The sequence below is a fragment of the Crocodylus porosus genome, unplaced genomic scaffold (assembly GCF_001723895.1).
Source record: "Crocodylus porosus isolate Cpor-Errol unplaced genomic scaffold, CroPor_comp1, whole genome shotgun sequence".
Lineage (NCBI taxonomy): Eukaryota > Metazoa > Chordata > Crocodylia > Crocodylidae > Crocodylus > Crocodylus porosus.
Genome location: NW_017728913.1, coordinates 9,422,981 through 9,445,727, shown reverse-complemented (window position 1 = coordinate 9,445,727; position 22,747 = coordinate 9,422,981). Strand labels below are relative to the sequence as shown.

Below are 22,747 nucleotides of genomic sequence, written 5' to 3'. Positions count from 1 at the left end.
ACTCAGAAGATGGACTGGGCATCTGCTTGAGGAAAGAGTTATAAGGAAATGGTGCACTTCAGTCATTTTCATTAAGTTATTGTAAAGAGATGCCTTTAGAAATAAATCTTTTTGCTAGAAGTTTTCTCATTTTTAATCGAGTCAAATAAAGGTGTTAAGATGCCTCTGAGTGGTGGCTTGTACTCTACTATTGTGTGTAATACAAGTTCCACATCAAGCCACTGGAGTGTTAGGTTCTTTGAGCGAACTGACGTTTTTTTTAAATTTTCCATCTATCACATTAGGTCTATACATGCATACTTTTACTTGTTATTGAATCACCTTTTCATGTTTTGTCCATGTATTTTAACCTCTAATTTTTTGCTTTTTGTGTAAATTGCTCTTTTTTACATGGGTATTCCTCTTTATGAACAAGAAGTTAAATGTTTTAGACATTAAGAAGTCTATCCAATTTTATGTCCCAGAATTAAAATATTAAAAAAAAAATCTGTTTTAAGTTCAAAAGGGTAAAAGGGTAGTGAAATTGCATATACAATCTGGAGTGTGCTGTATAGTGCTTTGTTTGCAGGGTGAAGAAAGTAAAATGTCATAAACTGATTACCATTACATAATTTCCATGTGTCCTCAGCGTAAAGTAAAATGTGTTTCTGTGTGTCCAATTGATACGTTGGCTAGTAGAATAAAGGTACTAAATAGTCATCTCAAGAACTGTAAGGTTGAAAGAAAGTTATTGTATGTATTTTAGTAAATGGCTGATTATTTTAATGATTGCTGGGTAAAAATGTTCAGTTGTGTTAGTTTACACTAATTATTATTGCCTGTGACTTCAGTTCATTTAAGATTTTAATTTGGGTGAACTAACAAATACTTAGAAAATGAACCATATGTTAAATAGAACTTAACCTACTGACAAAGTTCATATTGTTAATTTGTTAGAACATTAATGGAAACCTGTTGATTGTAATTATTTATTTATTTATTTATTTTTAGAGTTAGGAGGACTTAGTGCAATTTGTTAAGAACATCCTGAGGGAGCCAACACATTTAACAAATATAATAAGGAGATAGAATGGGGAAAAACTCTGGGTATCCAGGTTCTAAACTACCAACAGATATAAATGAGAGAGATTGTGTGTGTGTGTGTGTGTGTGTGTGTGTGTGTGTGTGTGTACGTAGTGCTTTCAAAGGGATTATTTAATTAGGAAAACAATTATAATGAAATGTAGAAGAATGAAGCTAATTTTCAAGGGTATTGTTTAAGTGCAGGGTACAAAAACAATCGTGAAAAGCTGTATATTTCTGTAAAACTTCATAAAAGAAACATTAAAAAATTCTATAGTAACATTCCTTCACTAGATAGATGAAATGCTATTTCAGTTTGATATAGAAGTTATCCATATGATAAGAATTCTTATGAAACTTCCAGTGATAGGAAACAAATTTGGTTCCAGTTTTACAGACGCTTGAGCATATGCTGGCTTTCCTCCCAGTAGTTCCTTATCAATGGAAATGCTCCAAGAGAGTAAGTGATTACAGGTTTAGGGCAAAACAGTGTATGTGCAATGATTATTTCAAGAAAAAATAATGCAGCTTAAATATTTTTAACACAACATTACTTCTGAATTAAGCGTGTATGGCCAAATGCATAATCACTAAAATTAGTTGAATGACTTTGTGAAGCAGAATAAACAATGCTATTGCTAATTATAGATCTTTATATTTTTCATGATGACTTCATTAGAAATCTCAATGTGTATAACATGATAAAGATGTGATAAAGTGGGTAGAAAATACCAATTTAGAGGGAAAGTTAATGCAGCCACATTGCAATTATTCTGCCCTGATGTAGTTGATAGCATATAGTCAGGACCACAGAATCAGACCCAACGTACTTAAAGAAACTTTTTTCTCGGTAGAGAAATACTGATAGCTATCTAATTACTAGAATACTTTCTGAAAACTAGTTATTTCAATGACAAAATCATTTACATGAAAGTTCAACCTAATATAAAAACTATCTGAAGTTACTGATTGTTTAAGTTGTTACCAGTCAATGTAAGGTTTCTGCCTAATTTAATGAAAACCGTGTGTGTTCTAGAAAGCCAACTGTTGTCTGAACTTGAAAGAACCAAATGAATAACTGTATTTTTATATATAAAAAATCATCAGTAACATATGTAATGAGCTTATGCTTAAAATATTCAGCATCATACTGTGCGTTTGTTTCCTACACAAGTCAATGCGTTTCTCTGCTGATTACTATAGCCCACTATCATTGCTTTTTCTTTATATTAACTAGACCCTGATAGTAAGTGGTGAACCTTTGTATTAGAATTCTCTTATATTTAAACTTGCTGCAGTCACCTTCTTTCAGTTGTTCACTTAACAGGTCTGAAACATTTTATTTTTCACTGCTTCTCAAGAGTTTGGTACACACTAATTTTTACCCAATTTAGTTAATTAAGGTGACTATAAACAAAAAGATGTGCAATTCAAAGCCAAGCAATGTTTCACACAATGATGGAGGTGATAATAGCTTAATTCCTACTTGATCTTTCCTGTCTTTGCTCTGGCTACTTCAGACTGACCTTACCCACAATCTGATGACCTCCGTATTGCACTCAGCTGTTTGGAAAACTGCTCTTGCCATAGCTAGCCCTGAGGGGATATTTGGGAGACCACTGATCCATTGACCCATGTCAAGACTGAATTTCAAATCTGACCTACCAAGCCTCTGACATAGCTACAGACTGGGCCCACTACACATAAAAACAGACTGAATTTTTCTGCTTGTTAAGTGGCACACAATTTGCGCGTGTTAGGCGGAAGAGCAATTTTACACCAGTCACTTGATATGAAATTCACTTCCTGAAGCAATTACAAATATTGATCCCTTCCATTCACAGAGAGTAAATTCTCCAATTTACTGCCTCAATGTTTTCTAAATCCATCAAATTGCCAGGCTTATTTGAGTGCATGTCCCAAGGCTGTTCCATTAAAAATTTCCAATAAAAATACATTAAAAGCAAAAAAAAAAAAAAAAAAAGCATTATTTCTTAGTAGGCTTTTTAAAATAATTATAAAGCTAGGATTGCATGCAAAATTACAAAAGTTAGAAATGAAGTTCTAACACCACCAGTAACTGGGACTTTTATGTACATCTTGAATGTTATCTGGAATATATTGTAGAGAAGAGACAGCTTATTACGTTATAACTAGAAAAGGAAAATATATTGCATATGTAGAAAGGTAATCTTACTGTTGGAATCTTAACTTCTGTTTCTTGACTTTGTTGTTTAACTGTGCTTCCTAATTTTCCATTTTCTGCTTTAAATTTCCTTTGCTTTTAAGTACTAAGAAGCACTTTTTGAAAATTCTCTGTTTGCCTTGGATATTAAATTTCATTAGCATCATGTACACTATTTTCCTTAACATTTCTTACTGTTGCAAACACTGTTGCAACTCCATTTGTACGGGTGCTAAAGTTAACTAGCCAATAGTGTGATAATTCCCATTTTAACCCCACTCAGAACAAATCTAGACCAGAAGTGATCAATCCCTGGCCAGTGGGCCAGACTGGATCCTTGAAGCCATGCCATCCCATCCACAGGGGCCTCCCTGGGTCCAAGAATTTGGCAGCAGGGGAACAGTGGCAGCAGTTGTTGATCCCCTGCTGCTAAATTTCTGAACGCACAGAAAGCCCACTAGATTGGCATAGAGGAGCTAGCTGGAGGGAGTGTGAGGCATGATCCTGAAGCATGGGACCTTAATCCTGGTGCATTGTACTGGGGACCAGCTCCATGCCACTCATTTCTCCTGCACCACCAAAAGGTTGAGCACCGCTGGTCTACATGGTACCTGATGATGATCAAAACGCTGGTAGCTGCTTGGGGCAATAGTGCCAATCTTGCATTTAGACATACCATTCCCTGGCATGGGGAAAAGAATCTCACTAAATACATTGTGTGTTGTCCAACTGCTACCAAAAGCAGCACATACTCAGCAATGGAAACAAAATGTGAAGCTGATTAAATGCAGCAAACACTGAGCTTGACTATAAAACACATGGCCCACACTGAGCAAACATGCTGATGGGAACCTACTATGAAAATATGTTAGTAAAGCCCATGCAAATAAGACAAATGGTAGTGCCCATTAAGTGCAGTCCCCCTCACCACTGACTCTTTTTCAAGTCATGGTGAGCCAAGATATTGCATACAGTTCACCCAGAATCCCTCTGTCACCCCCTTTCTCAGCTTGGTGTATATGATTAATGGGCCCTGCCCTCTGTGAGGTGAAACTAGACCAGAATGCACTGCATTTCATTTACATACACATTTTTGGAACATCCCAGGACTTGTGACAAGAACACCTGGTTCCAATCATGAGTGGGGGCTAATGAGCACGTGGATCTTTTGTGGGGGTGGTATCTGGAGTATACACATACATTAAGTGGGTGCATCTACACAAGATGGTTTACTTGAGATTAGAACGAATTACAGCAAAGTAAACGTCACCATATACATGTGCAGACATTTACTGTCAGTAATTTGCTCTAATCATGAGTACATTTGATACCTGGAAATACAAGTAGCAAATTTACCCATGAGTAATTACTGTGCAGTACAGCATGTTTAGACAGCCAAATGGGAGCAAAGTTGCTCATGGGCAGTAGGGGGTGGGAGATTGGTCCCTGACCCTGAGAGCTGCCTGCTGCCAGGGCAGACTCTGCCACTGGAGCCTGGGTGGGGACAATGCCCTTGTGCCCTGGCACCAGGGAGCTGCTAACCCCTGCTCCTTGATGGCAGACCAGGGGCTGGATGCTCTCTGCATGGGGAGAGTTCCCTGCCCAGGCTGGAGCTTGCTGGGACCTACACCTGACCTGGACAGTTCCTGGCCAGCCCTGGACTGCATGGGGAAGTCTGTATGTGTAGCCTGGAGGTAGCTGGGGATTGTCCTGTTTTAGGCAGTCCCCACCAGCTCTGGGCTGCATGTGCCAACTTCTTTGCACAGCCTAGGGCTGGTGGGCACTGTCCTGGTCAGGGGCAGGTCCCAGCCTCATGCCCTGATTGATGATCAAGGTGTGGGGCCTAGAAAGAGCTGCAGGGGAGGTGCAGGTCCCAGACTCCTGCTCTGATCTGCCAGTGGGGCAGCCAGTTCACTGCTAGCTAGCTGCCCCACCAGCAGGTTGGGGGCAGAGGGCTGGGACCTGTCGCTCCCCTGCAGCTCTTTCCGAGTCCTTTACTCCTGGTCAGGGAGCCAGGGCTAGGAGCTGCCTGCTGCTGGGGTAGGGGGACGTTGTCCCCACCTGAGCTCCCCCATTAGAGCCTGCCCTGGCAGCAGTCGGGTCCTGAGGGTAGGGAGAAATTTCCCAGCCCCTGCCAGGAGACACCTGTCTCCTGGCCCCATGCTTCCTGCCAGTCCCTGGGCTATCACCCAGAGGGAGCCTAGAGCTCTCCCTGGCTGCTGAAGAGGGTAGTGCAGGGCCCAAGGGGGTAGGAGCAGATTGTTGGTAGGAGCAGCAAATTGCTCCTGCATCACCACATGTGTAGATGCCCGCTGAGGGTAGCGTTAACCCACTCTGCAGCATTTGCACATGTAGACATGCCCAGCAGTGCTGAGGTGAGGCGTCACTGTGGCTTGAAGTCCTGCAGACTCTGGTGGAGCCCAGGCTAATAAACTATGTGGTAAATCATATGGATTAATATCGTGCATAGTTTGTACAAACTTATAAGCAGGTGCCAAAGTGCTGCTTAAAAGTATGTTTATGAAATACCTGTGCTAAAACTTGCAGCAGTTTTATAAAAAAGTAACATGAATCAATTCTGGATGAACTAAGTGCATGGTTAGTATATGAATATACAAATCTACAGCCATGTTTAACTTCAAGAGTATTTTTTTCAAGTTTGCTTGTCACTTCCATGTGCTCAGGAAGAGCAGGTTCTGACAGGCAGGAGAGGAGAAAAAGGCTGCCAGGAGAAAAATTTGGGAGGAAGCAGAGCTCAAAGGGGCTACCTGACCTTCCAGATTTATTTTCCCTGCTGTAGCAGTGGGAGGGGGGACAAACTCAAGGCAAACCTTCTGATTAGGGACAGACATTCAAAAAGCCTGAGCCTGAATTCATTCATTTTTGCAGGTTAATCTAACCTGGCAAGGTTGAACCAGTTTGTAACCACACAGACATCCTCTCTGGACTGAGGAAATGCAGGCACATGCCTACAGTGGCTCATGCTACAAGCGGAGGGGCACTAGAGCAGCCCTCCCCTTGCACAGTACTGAGCGGGGGGGAGGGGGGCCGGCATGGCAAGGCCTGGCAGGATGCTCTGATTAGGGAGGGGCTCCCCCCACTCTTTGATAATAGAGCATTTATCAGCTCTGTTATCAGCGTTTAACACCCCAACAAAAAACAAAGCATCTCTCATTAGTTCAAGCTCCTCTTAAACAGTTTTTTCCAAGGAAGGGAACATTCCGAGGAGGGACATTATCATCTACCTGTTGATTAGCTCCAAAAAGCCCTAAGTGGACACTGTCCTATCAGACTTTGTCCTGTCTGCCTTACACAGATACCTCTCAGCATTACCTAGCATACCACATGCTGGATACAGTCCATTATGTAGGAGAGGAGAAGTGGGGAGAAAGGGGATGAAAGTAACAGGTAAATAGTGGAGAGGTACCTGGGGAGTCAGATGTTAGGCAGTTTATAATGTGTCATAAATCCAACCCCGGAAAACTATAACAAATTAATAAATTTTTCATATATAGAATCTATGTATCTGCGAGGGGTCATCTTATAATCAAGGTCATGTTCTTTTCAAGTAAATACAGTATCACTGAACCAGCCTCGAACCCCTTTGACTTCAGTGTGCCTCTGTATTAGTCTTTCTGTATGGAGTCCATTGCAGAATCGGAGCCTAACATTCCAGAGATTGCTGCCTTAGAGCAATGGGATGCTAGGCCAATAAATAAATAATGTAGTGTAGAGAATACTGCTGTGGTGACTAGAGAAAAGTTCAGCTTTTCCTGCCTTTAATTGGAAACATTCTTTTGTTCTTTTTTTATTTAAAAAAATAAAAACCTGGTTTAGCAGCACTTGATAATGAAAAAATATGATGCATTACTGTATAAATTTCTCTAGCATAATCCTGTAGGGTATGTCTAGATGAGTGAGCACACATGGCGTGCAGGGTGCTGGGTTTGTTGATATGGGGAGGTCCCAGTGCCAAAAAAACCGGCACCAGAAAAAAGTAGGGTGGTGCACGTGGCAGCAGCATGCGTCGCCCAAAACCAAAGCCTGGCTGGCCAGAGCCATACTCTGGTTGTCAGCCAGGCTCTGCCTTCCTGGATTGCTGTTGGAGCCCTGGGAGGTCTTCAGGACCCCAGATAAGGTTGCTGTGGGCAGCTCCGGTTCTGGCTGCATCCTTCCCTACTACACCTGAGGCAACTTGCCACGTGCCAGAGTGCATGGCAGGTGCATTCCCTAGGGACATCTAGCGGTGGCACAAAAATGTGCCGTTGCTGTTTGTCCCCAGGGAATGCACATTCCTGCTTGTGGGGATGTGTGCAGAGATTTCAAACTTAAAAGAAAATTATTTTTTTTGACAGGGATCAATCATAAACAACTTCAACACAAACAGTGAATTTTTCAGAGAGTTTGAAAAGAAAATAGGATTATACCTAATTGTGTTACACGATAATACAGTAGGTGCCACTTGCACATGGTATTAAGAGAGCTGAACTTGAAAATGCAGATTTGTATAACATTTTAAAGGAACAGTTATACCATAAATCTGTTATTTTGCTGAAAACTGTTTTTTGCTGAATTTTGCTGACATTTTGACATGGTCTTATATCCTTTTTTTCCATTGGTGGCTATATTTGTCACATTAACATGTAGTTGAAATCAATTTTCATATGCTTCATAGTCAAATTACATTATAGGACATTTCTTGAAAAATGTTCATTTTTGTCTTAAGAGGTTGATAATAGCTTACCAAATCTGCTACTTAAACAATTTATTTCATATATAGAAGGGGTGCTTTATGATAGAATTCATAACATGGACTTGTTTTTCTTTGCCTACAGGAGCTGATTCCTGAATTTTATTATCTCCCAGAGCTGTTTGTCAATAGCAACAATTACAATCTAGGAGTGATGGATGATGAAACAGTGGTATCTGATGTTGAACTTCCACCATGGGCCAAAACTCCAGAAGAATTTGTTCGTATAAACAGATTGGTAAGATGGCTATCATTATTTTCAGTCCGAGGCCAATTCTGTAAATATTTTTCTTCTCAAATAGTTTATGGCCATGTGTCTCTGTCCTGCATCCTTCTGTGTTTTTTAAAAGCCTTTGCATCTTAATTTTACACCTTTTTGTGTCACATTTCCTTTCCCTAATTCCCTTCAGCTAGTTCTTTGCTTCACTTCTTTTGGGATGTCCTGATACTGACCATTATATTACATTTCATTTTCATTTTAAATGCTCTTATCAGTGAAATAGTTTACAGCATGGATGTTATAGTATCGTATACACTGAAATGAATGGGCCAGTTCATGTCTCTGACATCTTGTTCAGCCTCTTTGCAAGTTCAAAGTTTATCTTGATACTTGGGATATGCTTTTTGTGGATATCATGGAAGGGTTTTTTTATTTTGTTTTTTAATAAAGAAGCAAGCTGAGAATCAGGGCAGCAACTGCTGAAGTCTGTTCATGTTACACTGAGTTCATTCTTTGCATCTCTGAATTAAAGTACAAAAGATTACTGCATCCCTTAGAGGTCCCAGGAAGTTTTTAGGCAAATTGGAAGGTGTCAAAACATTCTGTTGTTGAATAAAATAATTCAGACCAGTTTATTCAGCAAGAAGCAAAAATGAAATATGCATAATTTAAAAGACAGTTTGACTGATCTTAAAGCTTTTCACCATGTTCACTAGTGAGGTGATGATGCCACGGCCTGAGTTTGTATTTTGATTTATGAAAATCAAGAATGTTAGCATTCATTGTAGTTAGAGGATACAATATCAGTTCAAAGTGTAAAGTGTTTACAGTAATTCGGATGTTGTTTCATGGGAAAATAAGTATTAAATCGATCCAAATTAAGGGTAAAATATGCATGGACTTCAGGCCACAGGTCTCTTTAATCCAGGTTTAAATGCAGTTTTGGGTCCTACCGTGTTTGTGTCAGGTTTAATGGAAAAAAATGTTACTTCTGAGTTCAGCATGAATTGATGATCACCATCCCAAAAACTGAATGTTGTAAAAGTTGCTTGTGTTTTTGATCTCCCTAGCAGTAAGTTTTTTTTGTTGTCGCTCAAACTGTGCCCTTTTCTATCTGTTAATTACAGATCCTTATGTCTACCATGAACATTTTCCAACTGTGTGTTTTCTAAAACCTTTCATCTCCCAATTTTAATTCTGTTTTCCTTTCTGACCCTGATTACCCCCATTTCTTACCAGCACATCTCTGTACCTTCAGAGCTGCCTTTCTTCATCCTTCCCCCATTTCCCAAGCCCTTTGCTACCCCTAATCTCTACATTCTTGCAGCTCTTCTTGATATGTCTCACTTGTGCTATATTCTCAGGATGAAGTGCCTCATCAGCAGGAAGCAGATGCTTTTTGGTTATTACTGTTAAGCTCTTGGGCATGAAATGTAACATCCCTTTAAAGCAATCTCTTATATGATAGTAAACTATTTTTGTATTTCAAGGCAATGGTTTTTTTCTTTATCTATCTAATACTAGATAGATTACTCCATGAAAAATCAGGTTAGAAAAAAACTGGAACAAGGATACCACTTACTTTTATAAGTGATTTCTTAATGAAATGCAACATTTATGTTATACTTCTTTTTGGCTAGGTACAGACATTCAGAAACCCTGAGATAGAATTAATATAAATTATGCAGCATAGTTTAGGTTCGATAAATTTAGTTTCCGTAAGCACTTAATTTCTATAAGCAGTTTAGTTTGGATTGGTAGTGAACAGAACTCACATTTGCTCTTTGGGAGGGGGAAGGGGGCAAATCTTTGGGTTCTGCCATTTTTAAACCAGTCTGTGCACTGAACTTCTAGGGACAGAAGTTACATGTAAACTGGTTTAAGTAATCAGAAACTGGTTTAAACCTGTAACAGAGCAGAAGTTCTGTGCACATAAACCAGTTTCAAAATGGCTGAAGCTGGTTTAAGATAAAACTGGTTGAGTGTAGTATCAGACTTAACTGATTTGGGTCAAACCGGTTTATGAAACTTTTGTGGCAGACCCCTTCCTGGTTTAAGTTAAATCAGAGTTCCCCAGCATCCCAGCATGCTTTCCAGGCTTGGGCTGGGCTGGGCTGTGTGCTGCAGCAGAGAAGAGTTGGCAGGGGTGGGGACTAACCTGCAAAAACTGAATTGATTCAGCCTTGGGCTTTTTGACTTTCTATATTTAACCCAACATCTCCCAAGTTTCCTAAAAACTTCCTGGGACCTCTGAGGAACACATTGATCTCTTGTGATGCAGAATACTGGTGTTGTATGCCAAAGTTCTGTTCTGTTACAGGTATAGACCAATTTCTGATAATTTATACCAATAAAAGTGTAATGTCTGTACCTGGCCATTTGTTTAAACAGCTTAAACTTTGCTGGTGAAAAGGTTAACAGTGATTTAAAGTAACTTTCAGCATTTAAAACATTCCATAAGTATGATTTTCCAACACTTGATTATTTAGAACTATGTAATTTTCACATTTCACTTTTTGTTTTCAGATAAATGTTAATTAGTGAAAGTGATTTATTAAAAGCTATATTTGCTCTAGAAAGGTTGTATGTAAGATGTTGTCCTTATCTTCATACTTTCTGCCATGAAGTTCTAATATCTTTCATAAATATTTCCTTCCCATTTTTTGTCTTAAATGAAAAATAGTTATTTAACGTAAAAATGTTTTAAGTAGTAAAGACCCTTTATGTGTAATTTTAAAGAATGTTTAATTTTTTTGAATAGCCATTTTATAATTTGACACAGGAGAATAGCTTTTGGTGAACTGAGCTCATTTGGAGAGTAAGAGAACACAGGCTTGGAAATTAACAACATACATAATCTTTTCCTTAGAGCTGTGTTTTAGATAATACTCCCTCTGTTCAGACTACAAACCCCACTAGTACTAGTGTAATTTGTAAGTGAATGAAAGTTTTACTCAACCCTCCTTAATTAAGGCCTTATCATTAACAAATTGGGTTTAAGGTGGGGGGAGGTGTGCATGTGTGCGCATATACTGACATTCTGAATATTTGTATGGAAGATGCCATTTAGCAATGATATATTTTGTGATAGGATAAACACTAAAGAAATGTGCACAAAATATTCAATTCATTTTCTTTTTTAATATTTATTTGGTTTGGCATCATCAACAAAATCAAAACTTTTAATTAAAATACATTTATTTTCTAGGAAATGCACGAAATTCAGCCCCTTGTATTATTATTAAAAGGACCATTATAGTACAGCTCAGACTGATTTATTCAGTTAATATTTCCTTACATCTTCCAGTATCAAACTAAATGATGATTATCGTATTTTAAGTGCTCAGTTTATAAGCTATCACACTTGGATTTTCTTTTTCTTTTTTTTTCTTTTGCCCTTGCATTTCAGTTTACCTCTTCAAGTCCACAGATTTTATGCAATGATTGGAGCTCATGAAATGCATACTACTTTGATCTGTGACCTTTTTGTGGTGCTAATCGGGTTCCTGATATCATTATACCTTACTCATTAATCATATTTCCTGCAGCTCGTCAACCAGCCAGACAGCCCAAGCCCCCATTTTCAGCCCTGTGTTGGCAGGTTTCTGCTTTTCCAGATTATTACAGTGCGATACTTTGGCTTCTCATAACCAGACCCACATCAAGCTGTGTGCTACAATTAAAGTCAGATGGTCTTCAGGTTGAACAGGGATATAGTGTTGCAGCTGTCTGTCTTTTTGGAACAGACCAGCACGAGGAACAGATGATAGGTAGGACAGTACATAATAACAGATTGTACAGTATTGGGTCAATAGCAGGGGTTCAGGATGTTAATTGACAGAAACATTGATTTAAAATGGATTCCCAACTTGTTGTTTTTTTAAACACTGTATAGGATGCTTTTTAATTAAAACAGATTGCATATCTTTTGTATATGCTGGGGGGGAGGAAACGCAACTGGGTAAATGATTAATACTCCCTTTTGATTGATGGAATGTCATACAATTAGTGAAATGATTCTAACAACATCATGCTAGCATTAAGAAATGTAAAATAGGTGTATTTTATATAATTTTGTTTTTCATATGTTATATAGTCTGGTAATAGATGGCAAAAATCAGCATATTCTGGCAAAGGAGGTTTATTTTACCAAAGTAACAGTCTTTCATCAAGTTGTAAAAAGAATACTTTTTAAAACAAGTTTTCATTCTAAGTATGGGGGTGGAGGACAGAATGGATTTAGCCAGTATTTTTCTCAGCTTTTAGATAATTGTGTTTTATTTTTCCTCATGTTTGACTACAATGTGCTGTTATTGAAATAATCATATCAAATCAGATTTCACTGACAAAAGGACCAGGGAAGAACTGTGAAGGATCAGGCTCTTCTTAAATGTAGTTTTAATCAGATATATTTCAAAATGTTCCCAGTATCTCAGTCCATCCATAAAGCTAAAACAGTTATCATTAATAAAAATTATTATTAAAAACCTATTGAATATTCATAGTAATAAAATACTAATAATATTTGGTCAAAACATCACCAGTACTTAAAGCCATCCATCAGCCTCTTGATCTCTGGAAATATTTCAATATATACAGATAGAGTTGCCAAATAGTAAACAATGCATCATTACTAAACTAAAAATACCAGCATTTTAAACAATACAAGTTGACCGAATGAAAAGTAAAAGGCAAAGTTCATTTCCTCGTTAATTGATTATTATATTTTGAGGTATTACATCTAGGCCTGAGTACACATTAGCAGTTTTTTACTTTACTCTCCCTTTGTTGAGTGAAAGGGTCATGCAACCAAGGAGAATGCAAAGTAAACAGGAAAAACACTTTTTCAGCCTTTTTAACCTTTTAAAATCTTTTTCACTTACAGTTAACTGTTACCAGTGAGATGTATTTAACCTGAAGGTGTCCTTTTTACTATTGACTATATATTTATGTTTGTTTTATAGCCTTAACAGTATGTAAATTGTCTTGTTCTAATATTTCTTTGTTTTTTAACTTATTTTACATTTAAGTTCGTTTCATGTTAAAATAACCTATTGGTGCTTCAGAAGCCCTGTACACAAATTTTCAGTTTCTACCATGAGAAGAATCACTGTTGTCCTGGTAGAAACTCAAAGCAGGCAGACTTTCAGGCCTTTTTTCTTGGAGCATAATGGCCACTTCAGGAGAACAGGAACTCAGGAACACCAGTAGTTAAATCACTCCTGGAAGACTGAACATCTGTATACTTTCTTCCAGCTTAACTTATCTCTGGGACCAGTAAAAGAGGATCTGGGGAAGGGCTCTGTTGCCTTCCTAAGACTAGAATCACTCTGGTCTTGAGGTGGTGTGGGGGAGAGTTGCTCTCTCTACCCCACGGACTGGGAGGGGAGAAGCAGCCACCAGCTGCTCCCCTCCTGCTTCTCATTCCAGAATTCCAGTGCAGGATGAGGGTGAGACATTTCCCCTCCATGACAAGGTTCCTGAGCAGCTGCCTGCTTTGCCCCATTGTGGATCACCTAGGTGGGGTGGGCAGCAAGGGGTAACCAGAGGCTTTGCCCAAGCCAGGCTTTCAGCCTCTGTGACTTTTAAATTCCTGTCCCCCGCCCCCCACAAGGTGGGAGACAAGGAGAAGCCAGCGGAAGCCAAGAGCTGGGCTCGTAAGCCTTGTTCTCATGTACTGACTTTTAAGTTGCCACCCCAGCTGCTCGAACACAGGGAGCCCTCTGCCTTGCCTGATTCACTTTGGCCTTCCACCACTCAACTGAGTGTCAGGGACAGTGGTTGAAAACCAGAAGGGCTGTGAGTTCAGCTTAGGGATAGCTTCCATGCACACAGTTTCCAGCACCCCTCCCCCCCGGTTTTGCTGTGCTGGCCAGCTAAACTGGAGCAGAGCAGGGCAAAGCATACTGCTATGCTGTAGTGACAAGGCTCTATGGCCAAATGCCCCTGCCTTGTCCTGCATTGCTCTGGGTCAGCCCGAAGCAGCTCCAGATGGGGCAGGCTGCTGTGTCCCTACAGAAAGGCTCCCAGAGACTGTGAGTGCTTCCCCTCCTCAACCCCCGCCCCCACAAAAAACACATCTGGGTCATCCCTGAGAAGGGCAGAGAGCAGGGCTGTTCTCCTGCAGGGGAGAACCAGGAGAGTTTCTACCATGGGAGAATACCTCCCCTCCTGCCAGTCAGCTTATTGGCAGAACGGGGGGCATTCTCCCAGGGCTGGAACCTTCCTGTGTGGTAGTGGCTGTTTTTCAGCAGTTTGCTTTTTGCCTTAGAAAAAAAAAAAGTAGTCATAATCCATCACTGTGCCTTTTCATAATATGTCTAAATCTGAAATATTTGTAGTGCCTTATTGAAGAGTTACCCTTTCCTTAAATTAGTAGTTCATCCCTCTTCTCCATTCTGATAAAGTATCTAAATAGATAAGGGACCATAAACAGAATCTGTCCTGGCATAATAGATCAAGAATAGAAGAGACCTTTCATCTGCCCAACTGTAAATCCTGATGAGGAAAAAATTGGTACTCTGAATTACTATTTGGTTAAGAGAAGCCCACAATAGAGTATAATTATTGATCAATTATGGTGCATTGTTCTTCAGTGCAGGATACTGTTTCATATTCCAGAAAAAATTAAATTGGCAACAGTTCCTACCAGCTGCTATGTCAAGAATACTCAGAGCTGCCAAGCACAAAACCTAGTTTTGTGTTTTTTCAGTCTTCAGTCTCTCCTATCTGAAGGAAGTGAATTGATTAGAGAATGGGGAGTCAAGGCCGTTGTGCTATTTGCAAGTCGTTTGGTTACAGCACTGGATTGGGACTCTGGATATCTAGATTTGTTCATGACTTAGTCTTTGACTCTGTGACCTTGGATAAGAGATGGCATGACTTCTCAAGTGCTCCAATCCCTCACCAGGCAATACTTCTCTAGCTTATGAAGTTATTGTGGTACAGTGATGAGCATGGGAGGAGAGCCTCTGAAGAAAACTACATCAATGCATAAATAGATAATCAGTGCAGATAAGTTGAGAGAGAGAGAGAGGTACTAAAACGATGGAGATTTATAGTTTTTACATAGTTTTTGATGTGCCAATTTGATTAAAATAGTCTTAATGAATGATAGTATAGATAACATTACTTTGGATACTATTATGTTAGTGGGTGGAAATGCTTTAGGCAATTCAGTCTGATTTGAATTTTTTTATAAAAATAGAGTGTTAATGTAAGAAAGTAGCAACTTTGCAGGTTTCTCCCACTCCTAGCCCTCTTTCAGCTGGTTCTGTTGGCATGTGGGACATCTGGTCAGCCAGAAGAAAGGTGATAGACCATGGTGAAAAGGGGAGGTGTTTCATTACCAGTTCTAACATGAAGTGGAGAATAGGGTTAGGCGTTAGGTTAATTTGTGCTTCAGAAGACTGGTGATTTCATGTGGCTTTTCTGTTTTGACATTATCACCTGCATGCAACATAAGGGCTGAAGAAAGAGAATTTGTTGTTTCTGCAAGTGTTTTATGTTGTCAAAAATCACTGTTTTTATTGAATATATGCAACGTATGTGAATGATTGTTTGAATGTATAATACACACTTTCAGAAAACACATGCAGAGTTTTAACTACAACTATTGATGAAGTATCTTAAAGTAATAGATTACATTTTTATTTTGCAGTTACCTTGTGACTGCAAAATGTAAAGTTTACTAATGAAGGGGGCGGGAAATGTCTGCAGTTATGGCAGCCATGAGTTCTACAGCATAATTCTGTCTGGTACTGAACATCTAATGCTTCAGGGAAGTCAATAGAAGTGGAAGGTTTTGCAGTATTGGGTTCTTACTCTCCAAGAATCTTTAACATTTTGCGTGTTGTTAAAGGGACTGTATCAGTAAAATTTCCACTTTAAAATTGAATATAATTAATACTTTTTCTGGTTGGCTTTGTACTTAATGCGGTGTTGTCAAGAGACAGTATACTGAAAAGGGAGGTTTAGAAACTGTATAAAATATTTTAAACTTCACAGATCTGTACATGTTTCTTTTTCTCAATGAGTTAGAAAACTGCTCTTTACTTGAAGTCTGACTGCAAAATACAGGAAGCCATGAGTCTTATTCCATTCCCTTTTACTTTTGGAAGAATGCCCTTTTGTTTAATGGCAGCAGAACCAAGGTTATTTGCCCTTTTAAGCACTGAACATGGGGTTCCATCTACTAGACTAAAATTATTGTTTTGGGTGATCATGTTATAACAGCCCTGCCAGCAATGTTCTATAGTACTACTTAGTTCTGTGAAGACAGGCCAAGCTGTGTTTCATCAGTATAATGACTGTGGAAAACAAATGTGTCTAACCAGGCAAAACGAGCAGAAAAACGTTGTATATAGGAAAACAATTACTAGGACAGTGTCAAATCAAGCAGGTTTCTTTCTTTTTTACAACATTGCTTTACTATATGTCAGTACCACACATGAAGTCAGAGTGAAATACTAGTTTATCTTATGGTTGAATCTGTTCCTTGCAGTATGCTAAATTATTTAAACTACATTCATTTTGCACATCTGCTAAAAAGCAGATTGGTATAAGCTGCAGTGTTTTATTTCTTATGGTTGTTTCTGATCAACTCAGATGCAGAACTATATTCTGTCAGCACTGAATTTGTTGCAGTCTCAGGCTTACTTCCCAGGAGTACTGTTCCACTCTGTCCTTCTCATGTAGTGGATATTTGTATGCAAAATACTGATAGATGTAATGGTTATATGCCAAGATTTGGGCATTAAGTCATAAAATGAGGGAAATGTAGTCTTGCTTAAATACCTTTAGTACCTGGTTATACTTACATCTGAGTTAGATGTTAGAGTTACATCAGTAAGGCCAATAGAAATATATCAGTGTAAAACTGGACCAGTGAAAGCAGAATCTTGTCTGTGTGCTTATTTATATGTGCATTTTTAAAAAAGAAATGGGGAAGTACATCAAAATAGGAAATGGGGAATGCAGAGGAGAAATGCTACCTGGCGTAATTTAAGATATAGCCCATAAGTAAGAAAACATCTATATTTAGGATTTGTATTCTATATTCTGTGTGAATGTTATTTATTATTTTTATTTTGCAGTTCAGTTAAGAAAGCTGACCGGAAGTTTACTTATGCTTCAATCTAATCCATTAGGATATTCCCCATCCTAATTTTAAGATGAAGTTGCGTATATTATTATCATTAGCTATAAAAATAATTGATTACCTGATTGTCCTGGAATTCAGTAAAAAGGAGGTAGCAACATACCTTCTCCTAGCAAAGAAATTAGTGTGGGAATACAATATGGAATATGATCAAGAACCAGAATAGAATGTACCCCATTTAATTTTTTATTATTTTAACCTAACAGAGAAATACTACTCTGCGTAACTACTTAAAATAATGCATGTGTTCAAACCATTTGGTTTACATTTGAAAATGCATCAGGAAGCATATTGTTCTTATGGGTATTTTGTTTTAAATGAAATCTGTTCATTCTGGAGGAGATGCAGTGGAAAGCACTGCAGAGATGCTTTTGTTGGAGCAATGGTAATCGCAATAAAAATATGAAAGGGTAAAGGTATTTTTCATTTTATTTGCCCTGATACAAAAAACAATGAGTTTAGAGAATAACTATCTAGATAGCTCATTAGCTAGTGGTGAGCATAGGCCCTTTGATATTTTTACTGGGATTCTAAGTAAAAAATATATATATTTTCCCCTTCCTGCTAACTCTTTCCATTCCTCAGAACTCTCACCTTCTTCATGAACAGCAGTTAAAAATATCGAATGCAAAGTGTTTAGCACAAAATGATTTCAGTATTTTAAGCACAGAAAAATATAGATAAACTGTGTTTTGAAGCTGCCTCTAATCTGTCTAAGCAATGAAAAAAATAAATTGCATTTTAAGGTGGCTTCCTGGAATTATAACTGTTTCTTCCGTCATAAAGAGAAAGTTGGTGTCAAAGAAGCCAGTATCAAAATCTGTCAGTCATAAGCTTCATCACACTCAGAAACAAAATCTTAATCGGGATTGACAAAACAAAGTCTCATTTACTTTTAAAAACAAAGCAAAATGGCTTCAGGGAAAAAAAACCTGATGCTAATATAAATTAAATAAACCAATGCGGCTTTGTGATTTACTATATTGCTAGCCACTATGAGGGCTGCTGTTTCAGAGAAGCAGTCAATTTTTTTCTCTTTTATGGAGTCATCAAATGTACCTCTGTGAATTGGCTTATTTTTTCCAAGAACCATAGCATTATTCCATCAGAGGGTTTTACTGTGTTTCCCTTAGGCCAAGCTTACTTTATGCATAGTATATATTTTTAGGGTTTTTTTCTTTTAAATGAAATCTTTCATCCAATGTACTTGTTATTCCCATGTTTATTTGTGGCTGTTCTTTTCATTATCTTACATCTTCCTTGACAAGAAAGGGAATGTTGCTGGAGCTTCATTCCTTGGAGTAAATATCCCCATCCCCCAACCCTCTCTTTTTTTTTGTTTAAGCTGAATTAGATTAAAAGTAAAAATGGAAAATTTTCCCTAGTGTGGCATTTTTTCTTGCAGTGTTTATTCTAATAGGGAACTTTAAACTTTGAAAGAAGAGGCTACAAGTAGATGTAATGAGGTGTAACTTTCACTTGAGGCAGGCACACTGTAGTGACCTGAGTACAAGAATGTCACTCAGGAATTGCAGAATTCTGTGACATTTCTGTTACTGGTACTTTTGTTACATTTGAGGAAATCAGCAACCCCTTCTGCCTCAGTTTCCTTCACCTATAAAAAGAAAGTTTCCAAGAGTGATTGCAAGGTTTAGTTTATTTGAAACTAAAAGGATTTTACCTTGTCAACAATACAATATTGGTATGAACGATTTAGAAACATTTAAAAATATATGAGTAGATTAAATTCTGGTAAATTTACTACTGCAAGAGAAATTCAAGCAATAGCAAGTTATTCAGTAGGGACAAATTATCAGGAATGTATCATTTGTGGGGTGGGGAGAGGCGGGCATGGATACTGCTGGGGAATCTGATCAACAGTGAATTAAAGCATAGTGATGAGTTACTCCACTGGAGAATTAGTAGAGTAATAGCATGGTAATACAGGACTCATGTTATATAAAATTGTTTGTGCTCATGCCAAAAATAGTACATGCTCTGCTGAATGTCATAGTAGATTTCATAGATATTAGGGCTAGAAGGGACCTCTTAAGATCATCGGGCCCATCCCTCTGCCCAAGGGGCAGGAAGTCAGCTAGGGGCAAAGGATTCCAGCAAGATAAGCATCCAAATGTTTCTTAAACGTGTCCAGAGTAGGTGCATGGACCACCTCTGGGCAGAGTCTGTAAAGAAGTTTTTCCTTATGTCCTGCCTAAAACAGTCTTGCAGGAGTTTGTGATTGTTGGATCTTGTCATCCCTTGAGGTACTCTGGTGAACAGTCATTTCCCTCAGATCCTGATGCACACCCCTTATGTACTTATAGGCTACCACCAAGTCACCCCTGAGCCTGCGCTTTTCCAGGCTGAGAATCCCATAGCTTGCAGCCTTTCCTCATAAGGCCTGTTCTCTTGCCCTCTGATTATGCACATGGCTGTCCTGTGGACTCTTTCAAGCTTTTCCACATCCTTGTTGAATTGTGGAGACCAGAATTAGATACAGTACTCCAGCTCTGGCCTCACCAAGGCTGAGTGAAGTGAGAGGATGACATTTTGGGTCTTGCTCAAGATGCATCAGTAGATGCAAGACAGTTTTTTTTCACTTTGCCAGCTGCAGGATCGAATTGGTGGCTCATGTTCATTTTGTGGTCAGTCATGACCCCCAACTCTCTTTTGTCATGGTGTTAGCGAGTGTAGCATTGCTAAGCCTATAAGTGTGATGCAGGTTTTTTTTCCTTAGGTGGAGCACCTTGCATTTCTCCACATTGAATTCCATCAGTTTTTCATCCACCCACCTTGCAAGTCTATCAAGGTCAGCCTAGATCACCAGCCTATCCTTAAGTATGGGTATTCTTCCCCAAAGCTTGGTGTCATCAGTGAACATAACCAGTCCACTTCTGACACCAGCATCCAGATCATTTATAAAGACATTAAAGAGTATAGGCCCGAGAACGGAGCTTGGGAGGATACCGCCAGTCACTGAGTGTCATGTTGATTCAGTTCTATCAACTACCTCTCTCTGGGTCTGACTTTGGAGCCAGTTCCCCAACTATCAGACTGTGGAGTAGTCAAGGCCTCAGCTGCCCAACTTTTCCATGAGGACAGGTCAAAGGCTGTTTTAAAGTCCAAATATATGATATCAACCTCTTCTCTTTTGTCCAGATGATACATTACCTGGTCATAGAAGGAAATGAAATTGATTGGGCAAGACCTACCTGTAACAAACCTGTTCTGGCTATTCTTCAGAATGTTGCCTTTTGTTTGCCTGTCAAAAGTGATTTCTGTGATAATTTTTTCCAAGATCTTCCCAGGGACTGAGGTCAAACTGATTGGCCTGTAGTTTCCCAGGTTTTCTTTCCTCCCTTTCTTGAAAATAGGTGCCATATTGGCCCTCTTCCAATCTTCAGGTACTTCACCCAAGCACCATGAGTTCTCAAATATCCTTGCCAGTGGCTGTGCTATAATGTCTGCCAGTTCCTTTAGCACTCTTGGGTGCAATTTGTCTGGACCAACTTATTTGTGGGGGGTCCAGCCTTTCGAGATGCTCCCTCACAAGATCCATGCCAATGGTGGGCATATATTCACCCTCACCTTGGTCATCCTACATCATCTCCCAAAGGGTGTGGTCCCTCTGGGCTGGTGAAAAACCTACACAGAATAATCATTAAGCAGATTGGCTTTTTCCTAGGTGTCGGTAGTCAGCTGCCCCAACTGGTTTAGCAGGGGTCAAACATTGCCCTTGTTTTTCTTTTGACTTCTCACATATCTGCAGAATACTCCTCCTTAGTGGTGTTTCCTGTCTTCCATCCTTTATAAGCCTCTCTTTTTAGACATAGGAGGTCCATGAGCTCCCTGTTGAGCCAAGGGAGTTGTTGAGCCCTTTTACCACCTTTCCTATGGGTTGAGATGGACTCCATAGATTGCTTCCTTAAGGAGCAACCATTCATCATGAACTCCCCTCCCTGTAAAATCATGGCCTGTCAGGGCCTTGAGAACAAAACTCCTGAGCTTATGAAAGTCAGTTTTCCTAAAGTTGCCAGCTTTGCGATGAAAAGTGAAAATGATCAACTCATGGGCACTATCACCCAGCTTCCCTTTGATTCTTAGGTCACTGATTAGATGATCCTCTTTGTCCAGTACCGAGTCCAACAGCACCTTACCTCTTGTCAGCCCATAAACTTCTTGAGACAGGTAGAGCTCATCCACGCATGTAAGGACGATTTGATAGCGTTTGATCTCAAATATTTTAACTTGAAATATTGTCATCTTTAAATCAATGATGGTGGATGCCAGGGAGAGTAATGAACAGGGGATAGATCACTCCAGATATACCTGGTTCAGTAATCTTGCTTTAAAGCATTTGTTCCTGCAGCTGTCAGAGACAGGATACCAAGCTAGATGGACCATTGGTCTGAATTAGTATGGCACTTCTTCTGTTCTTATTGTATTGTGGAATATTTTAAGTTAGGTCAGAGCCTACATCCCTGACAGCCTCATGAAAGTCCTAGTGAAGTCATTGACTACTCACAAAAGTTATGAATAAACTAGACATGAGTTTTCAGGACTGAGTTTTGAAGCCAGATTCATCCTAGTTAGATAGTATGATTTCTCTGTTGTTCACTGCACATGCTACACTGCCAATAGCAACCTTCAGGGACATCTTAAATTAAGCCACTACTTCAGTCTCTCCCATGGGGCAAGTACAGGGAGTCAAAAAGCCTAAGGCTGAATTGATTCAATCTTTACAGGTTAGTCTAAGCTGTGTTAATTGAATTGATAAGTGAGTGAACAAACATTCACTTTTGATTTTGGGAATGGAGACACATGACTGTAGTGGCCCAGGTCAGAAGCCCAGGGGCAGGGAGGGGGAGAGTGCTAGAGCATGCCTCCCTGCTTGGCTGAAACAGACAGCTTGGGCCAAGGCTAGTCGACCCACCCTGTGAGTGGGGGGTTTGCAGGGAGATGCTAAGTATCGTGGGATGCCGGGGGACTGGTCGTTAACTTGAATCTGGAGCGGATCTGGGACAGAAGTTCAACAAACCCATTTAACCTCAGTCAGTTAAGTCAGATTACTACATCCAGGTTTATCTTAAACTAGTTTCTGCCTTTTGAAAGCAGTTTATGTGCACTGAACGTCTGTTGTGTTACAGATCTGAACCAGTTTCTGATCACTTATACCAGTTATATGTCACTCGTGTCCCTAGCCATGTTGTTTTGTGGGGACAACAGACTTCCTGGGGAGACACATATGACCTCTATTCATTTCCCCTGTTTACTCCTGTCCTCAGAACCATCCCCTCCCCCACCATCATCATGGCTGTTGTGAGGGCAATACAATATTGTTGGAACCAATTAAGAGCACTAAGCAGGGGT

At 39.4% G+C, this 22,747-nt stretch overlaps 1 protein-coding gene across 9 annotated transcripts in view; it reads left to right on the top strand.

The window, feature by feature from the left end:
• Nucleotides 1–22,747, top strand: part of LRBA (LPS responsive beige-like anchor protein) — a 580,756-nt gene that overhangs the window by 457,906 nt on the left and 100,103 nt on the right. For all 9 annotated transcript variants that reach the window (XM_019534457.1, XM_019534459.1, XM_019534455.1 and 6 more), the window contains exon 46: nt 8,083–8,235. In XM_019534457.1, the coding sequence (XP_019390002.1) occupies nt 8,083–8,235 (153 nt within the window). The remainder of the gene's footprint in view (nt 1–8,082; nt 8,236–22,747) is intronic.